The sequence below is a fragment of the Ptychodera flava genome, chromosome 10, assembly GCF_041260155.1.
Source record: "Ptychodera flava strain L36383 chromosome 10, AS_Pfla_20210202, whole genome shotgun sequence".
NCBI classification, from domain to species: Eukaryota; Metazoa; Hemichordata; class Enteropneusta; family Ptychoderidae; genus Ptychodera; species Ptychodera flava.
In genome coordinates, this window is record NC_091937.1 from 25,741,303 (window position 1) to 25,754,489 (window position 13,187).

General features: G+C 38.2%; 1 protein-coding gene across 1 annotated transcript; it reads right to left on the reverse strand.

Moving 5' to 3' along the window:
* Window positions 1–5,567: 5,567 nt before the first annotated feature.
* LOC139142334 (uncharacterized) lies at window positions 5,568–9,144 on the reverse strand. Its single transcript, XM_070712246.1, has 2 exons — window positions 8,746–9,144; window positions 5,568–7,346 (listed from the first exon to the last, which is right to left on the reverse strand). The coding sequence occupies exons 1-2, from the start codon at window positions 8,764–8,766 to the stop codon at window positions 6,840–6,842; spliced, it is 528 nt and encodes a 175-aa protein (XP_070568347.1). The 5' UTR covers window positions 8,767–9,144; the 3' UTR covers window positions 5,568–6,839.
* Between the last annotated feature and the right edge of the window lie 4,043 nt (window positions 9,145–13,187).

Here is a 13,187-nt window from a genome sequence, read left to right on the forward strand (position 1 = left end):
AACAAATATTTACAATTTCTCTTCACAAATTGTGTTTATGCTGACTCACTGTCACTTTCTCTACTTCGTAACATTCAACTTCTTGCCAAACGCAATGGTCAATTTATAGGAAGTATGCTCTCTCGGGGTCTATTGGACAAGTCATATTTGAGCTTTGGTTTTTAAAACTTACTTCTTGGGGAAACTAATAGTATTTCCTGGTTCTACAAGACTACTCCTACAAACTCACACATTTTCCCTCGAAACACTGGGAAAACATTACAATAGAAATGCTGTACCAACGTTTTTATCCGACATATCCGGTTAGTTGTTTCTCAACGTAAAACTCAACTTTCTAAACTATAGCTAATTTCTAAACTTAGAACGCTATTTAGAAAGTGATAATTATCGTTTTTATCCGATATATCCTTGGAAAAAAATTTCGACCTAAGCCCGACTTTCTAAACTACAGCTATTTTCTAAACTTAGAACGCTATTTAGAAAGTGATAATTATCGTTTTTATCCGATATATCCTTGGAAAAACTTTTTCCACTCAAAGCCCGACTTTCTAAACTACAGCTATTTTCTAAACTTAGAACGCTATTTAGAAAGTGATAATTATCGTTTTTATCCGATATATCCTTGGAAAACTTTTTCCACTCCAAGCCCGACTTTCTAAACTACAGCTAATTTCTAAACTTAGAACGCTATTTAGAAAGTGATAATTATCGTTTTTATCCGATATATCCTTGGAAGAAATTTTTCAACCTAACGCCCGACTTTCTAAACTACAGCTAAACTTCAGCTAAGTTCTAAACTTAGAACGATATTTAGAAAGTGATAATTATCGTTTTTATCCGATATATCCTTGGAAAAAAATTTCAACCTAAGGCCCGACTTTCTAAACTTCAGCTAAACTTCAGCTAACTTCTAAACTTAGAACGATATTTAGAAAGTGATAATTATCGTTTTTATCCGATATATCCTTGGGAAAAAAATTCAACCTAAGGCCCGACTTTCTAAATTTCAGCTAATTTCTAAACTTAGAACGCTATTTGGAAAGTGATAATTATCGTTTTTATCCGATATATCCTTGGAAAAAAATTTTCAACCTAAGACCATTTCTAAACTTTCTAAACTTCAGCTTATTTCTAAGTTTAGAACGCTATTTAGAAAGTGATAATTATCGTTTTTTAGTCGATATATTCTTGGGAAAAAATTTCAACCTAAGGCCCGATTTTCTAAACTACAGCTAATTTCTGAACTTAGAACGCTATTTAGAAAGTGATAATTATCGTTTTTATCCGATATATCCTTGGAAAAAATTTTCAACCTAAGTCCCGACTTTCTAAACTTCAGCTAAACTTCAGCTATTTCTAAACTTAGAACGATATTTAGAAAGTGATAATTATCGTTTTTATCCGATATATCCTTGGAAAAAAATTTTCAACCTAAGGCCCGACTTTCTAAACTTTCTAAAGTTCAGCTTATTTCTAAGCTTAGAACGCTATTTAGAAAGTGATAATTATCGTTTTTTAGTCGATATCCTTGGGAAAAAATTTCAACCTAAGGCCCGACTTTCTTAACTACAGCTAATTTCTGAACTTAGAACGCTATTTACAAAGTGATTATCGTTTTTATCCGATATATCCTTGGAAAAAAATTTCAACCTAAGGCCCAACTTTCTAAACCTCAGCTAAACTTCAGCTAATTTCTAAACTTAGAACGATATTTAGAAAGTGATAATTATCGTTTGTATGCGATATATCCTTGGGAAACTTTTTTCACTCCAAGCCCGACTTTTTTAAACTGCAGCTAATTTCTAAACTTAGGACGCTATTTAGAAAGTGATAATTATCGTTGTTATCCGATATATCAAGGAAACAAAATTTTCAACCTAAGGCCCGACTTTCTAAACTTCAGCTAAACTTCAGCTAATTTCTAAACTTAGAACGCTATTTAGAAAGTGATAATTATCGTTTTTATCCGATATATCCTTGGAAAAAAATTTTCAACCTAAGGCCCGACTTTCTAAACTTCAGCTAAACTTCAGCTAATTTCTAAACTTAGAACGATATTTAGAAAGTGATAATTATCGTTTTTATCCGATATATCCTTGGGAAACTTTTTTCACTCCAAGCCCGACTTTCGAAACTACGCTACTTTCTAAACTTAGAACGCTATTTAGAAAGTGATAATTATCGTTTGTATCCGATCTATCGTTGGAAAAAAATTTTCAACCCAAGGCCCGACTTTCTAAACTTCAGCTAAACTTCAGCTAATTTCTAAACTTAGAACGCTATTTAGAAAGTGATAATTATCGTTTTTATCCGATATATCCTTGGGAAAAAATTTCAACCTAAGGCCCGACTTTCTAAACTACAGCTAATTTCTAAACTTAGAACGCTATTTAGAAAGTGATAATTATCGTTTTTATCCGATATATCCTTGGAAAAATTTTTCAACCAAAGGCCCGACTTTCTAAACTCTCTAAACTACAGCTAATTTCTAAACTTGGAACGCTATTTAGAAAGTGATAATTATCGTTTTTTTTGCCGTGTTCATCGTTTTTAGCTAGTTTAGCCCCCATAGGGAATACACGTAGTTTAGAAATGGCTTTCAGGAAAGATACAATTCCGCACCTAACTCAGGCAGGGCACCCTTTTTGTTCTCTTTCCAGACAGGTTATTACAAATTTCTCGAAGAGTTTATTTTAACATTTAAGCATAGACTATTGTGGCGAGAACCGACGTTCTATGAGAAAATTCGAGGGTATTTAGTCATACACACTTGAGAGATCAAAGCACGGCTCCCAGAGGGACCATGATTAAAGTATGTAATGTACAGGGAGGGGGCAAGAGTAATTGGCTTGACCATGGAGGTAGTTACCCCATTACGGTTAACCATGGAGCTAAATTTGCTCCATGGGTTAACCTACCCAACAGTGTCTCCATGGTTTCACTCTGGTTGCATATATATAAAGATATATATAAAGATTTGTGGTACCGCGATGAATGTACCAATAACCACAGTCCGATGGAGGGTGGCGGCACTGTGACATAACATACATGGCAGTTTCATGACAAAATAATGTGTCAAGTCAAATGCATACTTTACACTTCTGAGTTTTTTATTCTGGTCTTTAAAGAACAGTAATCTTCTCGAAAGATCCTACAGATATCCGTTGTGTTCAACTTACCTAATACACAATGTATATTTGTATAACGTATGATGTTATTTTTTACAACCATATTGCAGTTCGGCCCAGAATTCAACTATCAACGATAACATATTACGCACTGTGAACGTTTGCATCTTGATTACAAGCCCAATACCAATATTGCAGCCAGGACGCGCCCTTGCGGCAATGTTCCGAAGACAGAACCAGTTGTCCCTCATTCTCGCGTACAGGGGGTCACCTCGGGCGCACCCAAGAGTCGACTGTGTTGGGTCACAGTCCCTCCACAGAGGAATTGTGGTTGGGTGTAGTTGATAGTGTGTCAGTAATATCTGTTATTGACGATGACCTTTGTTTTCCATGATTATTTGGAGGCTTATATTTACGTACTTTCGGAGCTGTGATTAGAAGTAATTAAGTGCTGCACTCGATATTATCACTTGCTTGTAGTTAGACAAGGACGATTGGCGGCTGATACGGTATACTGCTACAATTACTTGCCTGAAATTCAAGTATAGTTCAGTAGCTTGAACATCAAGACATGGAATAAAAGTAGAATAATCTTCTGTCAGCGCATTCGACTTGATTGTATAACATGATTTTAAATATCGAAAAAGTTCATCACGGCAAGTCTCCTAAAAACAATCAATCAGATTGCAAGGTTAGCTGAGGCTGAAGAAAAATGAGACTACATTGGACAGTTTTACCACGGTGATGGAGGGACCGTAGTCTTCCAATCAACATGATCCTACGTGAGGTTCATCTGGGTCACAAAACTATCGGATGGCTCCCTCAGAAAACCTGATTGTTTTTATTTGGAACTTGGGTCAAGTTCTTCAGGATTGCAATATTCAAGTTTGGCTACAAGCTAAAAGCGGAGCTTTATTCGCCATATTTGTATTAAAAAGACCGCCTCGATGCATTTTTACACGATGCAAAACTTCTAATGGAATTTGATTTTCTTGTTTCGTCGCTTGATGGCGTCCTTCCATGATGAGAAGTTGAGTCTTCGTCATCGTCGTCGCTGACCGTGACGAGTTGTGCCCTTGTCAATTTTGTTTCGTTTAAACAACGGCTTAAAAACATGCTCTGGGAAGACAGCAAAACGCGTTACGTTCACTTCATTACTAGTTCAGTAAAGGCAAAGAAGTGGTTACATATTTTTTGTACCGGGAAAATACCATACTTCTCAACAGTCTTCGGTATTACCAAACAAGTAGTACTTTTCCTGACATAAAAAGTAAATTAAACTGACATCGACCAATATTTCACAATTTTTTTCCGAATTCAAACCACTAATACCTGATCGGATTGTTGGTCACAAAGGCCTTGTCATATGCCATATGTAATAGAATTTAAACTTTTTGAACGCATATGCCATTTCCTAAGTGCTAAGCATTGACGGTTTGTCTCTCTAGTGTCAATTGTTTGTCGGATTAACACCAAGAAACATTGACGAATTCGCGGGTAATAAGTGTGAATGCCGGTGTCTGAGTAGTACGCATGCGCATTCTGGTCAGTGACGGGGTCAGGGCGAGTTCGGTCGTCGCGTCATGAGAAAGAAAGTGCCTCAAAACAGTGACCACTGCACAGCATGGGTATTCATAAGAAAGGAGTTGGCTAATAGAGACATTCTAGTTATGTAAAATGACCAGACCTCAGTGTTCAAAATCAAAGAGTGGGCGTTGTGCCAAGCATGGGCTGAGCTGAAATAAAACTCCCAGTAAGTTGCCGCCATATCAGTGCATATCGTAAATTTATGAGATTCCCTGTTTCTCCTACATAATTTCACGGTCCCTCCACAAAATTCTACTGTCACGGTTTGCTTTTCCATTTATTGTCTACAGTTATTTTGTTGCATGGAACTGTTATGAGGCGAGCATAGAAACGGAAAAGACGACAAACAAGGTACGGGAATTTGTTTGAAAAAGGAGATACACAGAGAACGGGCTAACAGCTGATTACATTAGAATATTGTCACAAATTTCGACGTGATCATGATACGGATGTAAAACGCCATGACACGGTCCCTCTATCACATAGAGGGACCGTGGCCTTGACTTGATCGACCCGGTCAAACTGCTTTGTATGTGTATGAATTGGTATAGGTGGCAGTAAACGGTGTATAAACCGTGACTAGGGTGACAGTGGACGTAATATGAGACGCGATCCTGCCAGGAGGCATGCCCCCCCCCTTTTACTTTCATAAAATTGTATCAGAGAAGAACGTTCAATGTCGATGACGGTATATTGCGCCTGATCGACGCCAAAATCTCATTAAGTCATGTATTTCAACAGTGTCTGGAATTACGATATTTTTATCCCGTTTAGGCGGAGAGGGGGATAGGTAATGTATATATGAATCATTTATCATCACTCAGTCAAGTCTTTTACGAATTCCTATCAAAATTTGTATTATTAACATGTTTTATTATCTATTAAGATTTTTAATCATTATATTTACATTTAAGCATATTAAAGCTACTATTTATCATTCAGTTTTCTTCCTTAACCTGATAATACAGTGTAACACATATCTGTTTCCATGATTAGCGAGTCAATACATATTTCTAAAAAAAATACGCAAAAGAAAACGTATTTGCTCCAAAAGTCAATGTTTAATATAGTATTCACACTGTACAGAATTTACATAATTGATGTTCAACTTATATGGATATACTTTAAATTGAAAAAAAAAGATATCTGTTCTCTGTTATACAATACAAGGCACTCTTCTTTCGTCAAATTTCTTTACCGGAGGGGTCACCGTGACAGTCTTTGCTATTGAAACAAGCTATTGAAACAAAAAAAAATATGCGTGTTTCCGATAACCAGATCTTCCGTTTTTAAAACCCCGACCTTAAACTTTTATTGCATTTTTTATAGTCATGCATGGTTTTGCAAATTTTATGTGTCGCAACCAACTAAAAATAAAACAAGTTCCCGACCGACCAACCTTTTCTGAAGGCATGTGACAAAAACACGCATATTAGTATAACATGTTTGGGCTTTGTGCTGCCCTTACCTAAAATTTACCGACATTTAAAATTCAAAATGGCCTGTCCCTATGTTAGCTCAATGAGGAAATTAATACAAAATTTTCGGTTTTCACAAAAGAAGACAGGAAAGACTTCATGAGATTCAAAAAGCGTCAAAAAGAAGCATACAGCAAAGTATTGTACGAATCTGGGAGTCAGAATATTTGTCCCTGCTGAGGTGCATCATCATACGTAAACATGGCCCATACAACGACAGTGACAACAACTGGAGTCAGCTGTGAAATTTTAAAATGTGCAGCTACATGGAAGCCTGTCTTTCTTGCGTTTGGTTAAGCTCACAGCGAACAAAAGAACTGGCAAAATTTCGATTGATCTCCAACACTAAGTAACTGGACAACTTGACAACTGCCAATGTGATTGATGATCAGTTCGGGATCATAGTCCACACTGTACGTATACACTATAACAGTCCCCATGCTTCTACTCGAAAATGTCATATTTACAATAAGTGTTTGAAGAACAGAATCGCTCTCCTTGTTGTTGTTATTTGTTTGTTTGTTTGTTTGTTTTTCAAAAAAATCTAGTCAATAGCAAAAATTATATTCAATGTAAGCTACTGACTGTAATGGAGCTGCACCACTGAGTAAAGTTTCGCCATCGTTGCTTTGCTTTTCTAATCATGTTATATTGTGTCTACTTTCTCATTGGCTGGTGCGATTTTCTCCCTCTTGGCGGCAAGTTTAGCTTCCATACGGGCATCACAGATCATCGACAGAACTAGGATAAGCAGCAGTGACCCGGCGACACCTGCAGCGGCGAGTGCGTAGTAGTTGCCGGGGTCGTACTTGGTCGTGAAGACAATGCAACTCTGCTCTGTAGTGTCATCGATCAGAACGGAAGTGACGCACGGGTTGTACATCGTCCAGTGGTCCAATCCAGTCAGGGCGTACGAGGTTGTGTTCGTGTCAGCAATCTTTACTGTGGCTGTTCTGTAACTCAGCTGATATTCTGTAATGTTCTCGGTCGAGGATGGGAGACTCCATATTATTGTAGCGGACGATGTTGTGATGTCCGTGACATTTAAGTCTTTGACAGCGAAGGTGGCGTCGGCAACTCTTGAAGAAAACGCGACGCAGCAAACAAACAAACACAACAAAATTCTATCCATTCTTATGTAGCTTTGCAGGGTCTGAAAAAGATTACAAGATAAAATACTGACTAGTAAATGGTCGAGTAATTTGTATTCGTTACGTAGCCTTATTCAATGTCATTTTCGTCCAAGAACATGTTCGTCGATCCAAATTTCGCTTGTTAGATCTTTGTTTCACTATTTCACTTTTTTGTTACTGGGGAAAGATTAAAGCGAGTGAAATACAAAATGTTGTTTAGCACTGTGATTTCTGACCTATATAACGCCTCCATGGTCGATGTGTATCCATGGAGATACAAATCATGTGTATGACTCATTATTGTTGCGTAATCGTATATAGTATATACTGGTTGTGGATTGCTATGTCAAAGAGGATATGCGTTGATACATCTTGATTAGCTTTGAATCAAAAGCGGCAAAACCCAACCCCCTGAACACTGGACTGTGTCCGTCCCAAAGCACCAATTTGTTGTTTAGCACTGTGATTTCTGACCTATATAATGCCTCCATGGTCAATGTGTATCCATGGAGATACAAATCATGTGTCTGACTCATTAAGTTATTGTTGCGTAATCGCATATAGTATGTACTGGTTGTGAATTGCTATGTGTCAAAGAGGATATTGGTTGATAGATCTCGATTAATATTGGATCAAATGTGACAAAACCCTATACCCTGAACGCTGGACTGTGTCCGTCCCAACGCACCAATTTGGTTTACGAACATTCAAATCGAAAGCCTGCTTCAACCCATGTCAACTGTATATACACTCAACGCAAAATTCAATTGACATTTCCTTGATGCGGTGATGACGTAGCTACTTCAGACGTGTGTTCTCTTGATGACCTTACGTTGCGGTGTGGACAATGGCCTTGAACATCTGCCTTGTGATAACAGTAGGGTTGAAAAGACAGTGCAATCCTCACGTTGATTTTTATAGTCAACCCTGAACTATTATCGTGCCCTTATTATTACAAATACGCTACCTTTAGCAGGTCTGTCCATCTCGCATATTGTATAAGCTCTTTAAACTACGGACGCTTTGTCATTTTGCGACAAATTTCCTCGTTCATATATAACTTATATCAGCTGAAATGACATAGTCATATCTGACAGGAGGACTTTCAAATACAAGGCTTTCAAAACTACTTTTTAAAGGGGGAACTGGGATGGCTAGAAACATGTGAAACGTCAAATACAATACCGGAGGCATTGTTGCGTCGTGCTGTTGAGGTCGACGAATACAGATGTAAATCAAACAAAACGTATACCGTATCCTGTTCGATGTTGACATTTATGTACATGAAGTATAAGCACCGATCGTTGAAACGTTGGCAGGAAATTATATATATATCAATGATAAATACTTATAGATCCACTCTCTTTGAGCCTGCGAGATCACTTACACGATCCGGAGAATGATTTTCCAGTGACTTACCTTCAATAGATCTCGGAGCATTCAGGAGGCGGCACAGAGGTACGCCATTGTCAGCGGCTAAACAAACTACCAGTGGTCTTTTTTATTGTCGTTAATCATACTATACGTCACCTTTCCTTAGACTGTATATGCATGCCAATGCGCATGTCAGGTCGCGTCCTTCGCGGTTGCTAACACCACATATACACAAGTTACTTTTGTTCGGGGGAGAAATCGTCCCCCGGCTGAATAATAGTATTTTTGATTCAGTGGCCGAGTAAGTTCAACCAGGTGACGTAGAACGCTTCAGCAACTTTGGTGGATGAAGGCAATGACTACCGAGAAAAAATAGCAAATGTGACGATCAGCCGCTACTTACATGACCCCATGACCCAAGCCTAGCTATCAGAACCAAACAGTGGCGGGTGTCCGACTTAAAACCCTATAAATCAAATGGTGTTTTGTCACTGCACCTGTTTGATTCTCTGAAATATACCGACATGGGTGTGATAAGTACTGCGTCAGACTGCCTTGAAAATGACCCAATCTCAGTGACCCAATCTTAGTTCATGTTCTTCGACACTACATGTCAATAAAAGTGTCGAATACACAAAGTTTGAAGACTTGCCGTGGCAAGTTTAATACAATTCACACAAGGTTTATTTTGTCTTTGTGTATCATTTCAATTCATTCTAAGTACGGTGCACGAATAGTGGAGAGCGGATCTGCTGTGTACAAAATGGCCCAAATTGTCACGGTAAAGAACCGCCTTTTTCCATTTTTGTGACAAGGCAAGTTACATAGGGTTTTATATTTTGGAGAACGTTCGAAATTCCGTCCCCGTTGTTGAATTAAGAAGTTCCAAGCAGTAGCCATACTTTCCACACCCAGTCTTTTCAATAAAGGGACTGTGATCTGACCGAGAGATTATGAGTAACGGATTTTTAAATATTGCAAACTTACCAACTCTAGAATTCGACTAGAATGGATTATCTTTGAACTTTGCTAAGAAACTCGAGAACATACTCATAGAAACATTGGTATTTGAAGCACCGTTATAAAATTTTCCGATTTACTATATTTAAACTCCATTACAACCAGTTACCATGGTTATACACAGAAGGAAGAAAAATGGTAAAGTCTGTAGAGTGGAATGTATCTAGAAGTGTCACGTGATAATTTGAATATGTTTTTATTGACCCTCGTCGGGTCATATTATCGCATTGAAAAAGTTGAAAAGTGTTCGACGATTATGTCAGGAGTAAAATTTATTTCGTAGAGAAAACGTTGAGTTTATGATCGAGACTTCATAGTAAATATTTCACTTTGCTAAACCTTTTTCGTAACTGTAGAGGAAAAATGCAACATCGCCGGCCGAATTCTAGTATGAAACACTCGCTACGGAAAATTTCAGTTGTCCTTGAGCATTGAGATAATTCCCTGAAATCTTAGATATAATTTCCTTCCGCCCAGGTAAGGTACAAAAATATCTCTGTTTCAATGTTTTGTTGTCGTTTTTCAAAATATTCAAATTGCCTGGAACACTTAGAAAGAAAAAATTGCCTTTGGAGCCGCAAAAATTACGGGGATCATCCAACAAGAAAAAAAATGCGATATGCACAGCGTGTCGAACTGATAACTCGCCTTAGTTCCATGTGAACAGTTCCACACTTAACATTTACGTTGGAGAATTGATCGGGGCCAAATCATGGTGGTGATGGGTTTAACTAACTGTTCACTAGCTTTTGACATGTATTTTCCGGTATCTATGAAATTCAATTTATTTTTCCATTTTAAAAAAAATCATATTGAAATGATGCCCGCTATTCAACTTGTATGTGTGGAGACGTTATGATGTTATCGTGTCGGTGAGAGCTAATTTTTAGCCAGGACGGAATCATACATTTGTCAATGGTAACATATAAACTGAAAGATCCGTCGGGGCGGGGCTAGAGAGCGCCCTCCGACGACGGATCATTCAGTCTAATAGTAAACTGCATGTTTTAGAACGCCAATTGATCATGTTGAATTGGTAAGATATTTCGAGAGGAACGACGAAACGCAAACAGTCGCAAGATTTGTTTTCGAGTGACTGTCAAGTGCGAGAACATTCCTCTGTGTAATCATCATTTAGTGTCACGGCGGACCTCTTTCGAAGTGGAGCGATTTTATGTGACAGATAATTCGGCCATCATGATAATGGTGTTTACATCGTATTTTTTTGCCTTTTTTGTTATGATTTCCCGCCATTTTCAAAAACTGATCATATGACAGAGAAAATAAAGGTTATAACAATAAAATGTTAGCCATCGTATGTTATGCATTCAAGTAAATAACATCGTCCTTGTTTCTTTTATAATCACGATGTGTGTGTGCAGGAAATACTGTTTTTGTACTTTTCCATGGGGCGCCATTTTATGGGTGCGGTAGCTGTTTATTATTCAGCCTGTAAAAACGTGTAGCCATGGTCCAAATCAGAAAGCGGCGATACTTCTACACACGTCCTTTAATTAGCAGCATTTACATGAACTAACTTCAGTCTGAAAATAAAATCATGGAAATAATGCATAAAATTCGCAGCCATTGGGACTTTTATATGCAGCATATGCAATCATGACATCGAAAGCGAGAGCAAACCTGTGCATAGGTGCTGCAGTTTTCACCGAAGCAAGGCGTCTAAATCGAAAGAATGCTTGAACAAGTAAGCTTTGACAGTAGGTAAAGTACGTAATAATTATATATCTGCGAGCCTGTCTTAAAGTTGAAAAATTATTATCAGTTTTGAACGGTTGTAGCGGGTGGGACAGAATGATACACTCTAATAACGCTTCGAGTATGAATTTGCGAGGGCGACCTCAAACGACAAAAACAGACTGCCTTTTGTTTATTGCAGGGGGAGGGGTGTCTCTTTCGAAATTAGGTCAGTGACTTTACTGATATGGCTGAAGAACATTGGCCTATATTCAGAAGTTTCATATCAGTAAATTAAACTAGAACATTAAGCTAACTAGTTATCATCTATTGACATTCCAAGCGAAGTCGAGTCGCCGTGTTATGATGGGAACCGCTTTCATATCTTCCCAAGTGGCTCTTTCGACGATAAGGGTTGCCACTTCCGACTCTGGATAACTGGTCCCTGGACCGGCTCAGACATGGGATAGACAGCATGAACGTTCGCAGTACTATTGAATTATGTATAAACGAATCTCCTGAAATGAAAAAAAACCGCTATTTCTGCAAAGCGGAATTTCAATCTGCAATCCTGTGATTTGTTTTGAATTTTGTGTGATGATATGTATCAAAATATTGTTCTTTATATTTTCGAGGTAGACGCATATTTGTATATGTTTCGCATGTTATCTTTATTTCTCCTTGGCACTTTGTTGAACAATGAAATCTTTACAGTTTATATGGAATGGGGTCAGGGTGTTTGTTTGATAATATTTACATTACTCTCGGACTTTCATATGAAACAATATGCTGATCATTTTAATGAGAACTACTTCCATTCCCACAAAGCTTGTTGACACTGTTCACGATCATTTGACATCTCAATGGACCGATCGCGTATGTTGAGGAACTGTAGATTAAACCAATCGGCGCTCAGATGGCTAAAAAACAAATCACAAGGTATTTTACCGCGATATATCACGGTTAAATCGTTCTGGGCTGCCGGCACTGTTGTCTGTGAACCCCGGGTCGCCACACGTCTTCGCTCGCGTAATCTCCCAAACGACATGAAGAACTTCGTCAAAACAGTAAACAGATAAACCTGCTGTCATATTCTGTTCCTCTATACCTATTATGTAAAAAGTAAGAGACGAAAACACTTTGTTTTGATGTGCTTAGAGCCAGTATTGGAATACATGTCTGATTTAGCTGCAACAATCGTAGCTTGTGGGCCGTGCGTGGGTATTCACAAATGGCATATCCAGCGGGCCGGATAAAAACCACCGACGCACGGCCCACGAGCTAATTACTGCAGCAGGCAGATAAGGGTGCCTTTACAAACTATTGGCAAGCGACGGACATTTCCCTTAGCTGATAACATTATGAAGTGACCCTTTCGAACTTAAAAAATTCGAGCCCGCCCAGTTTTGTAACAGACAATGGAGGTGATGACGCTCACACGGCAAGTTGCCAGAAGAGAATTTTCATGAAATCAGACATTTTTGTGGCGTACACGTATTTACTTTGTCAGAATGTAAAACATTTTCATAGTAACAAACGGAATACGCGCTGCGGCTGAAACAAGTATGTTCACAGAATGGCAATTGCCACGGAATTGCTTGACAACACATTTAAGGTAGCACGAGTCTCAAAATTGAAAGACTTACTAAAGTTTGCGCAAACTCTCTGTAAGGAAACTTTAAACCATTCCACGACGAGATCAAGGATGGAAATTATGGATCATCGTGGAAAATTTGGTACTTAAGAAAAAAAATTACCCAGTATTTCTCGGC

Coding starts and splice junctions, on each gene's coding strand:
- LOC139142334 (XM_070712246.1), bottom strand. CDS start 8,766: ATGCTCCGAGATCTATTGAAG. Junction 7,347..8,745: donor TGCTCCGAGATCTATTGAAG/GTAAGTCACTGG, acceptor AATCTTTTTCAG/ACCCTGCAAAGCTACATAAG.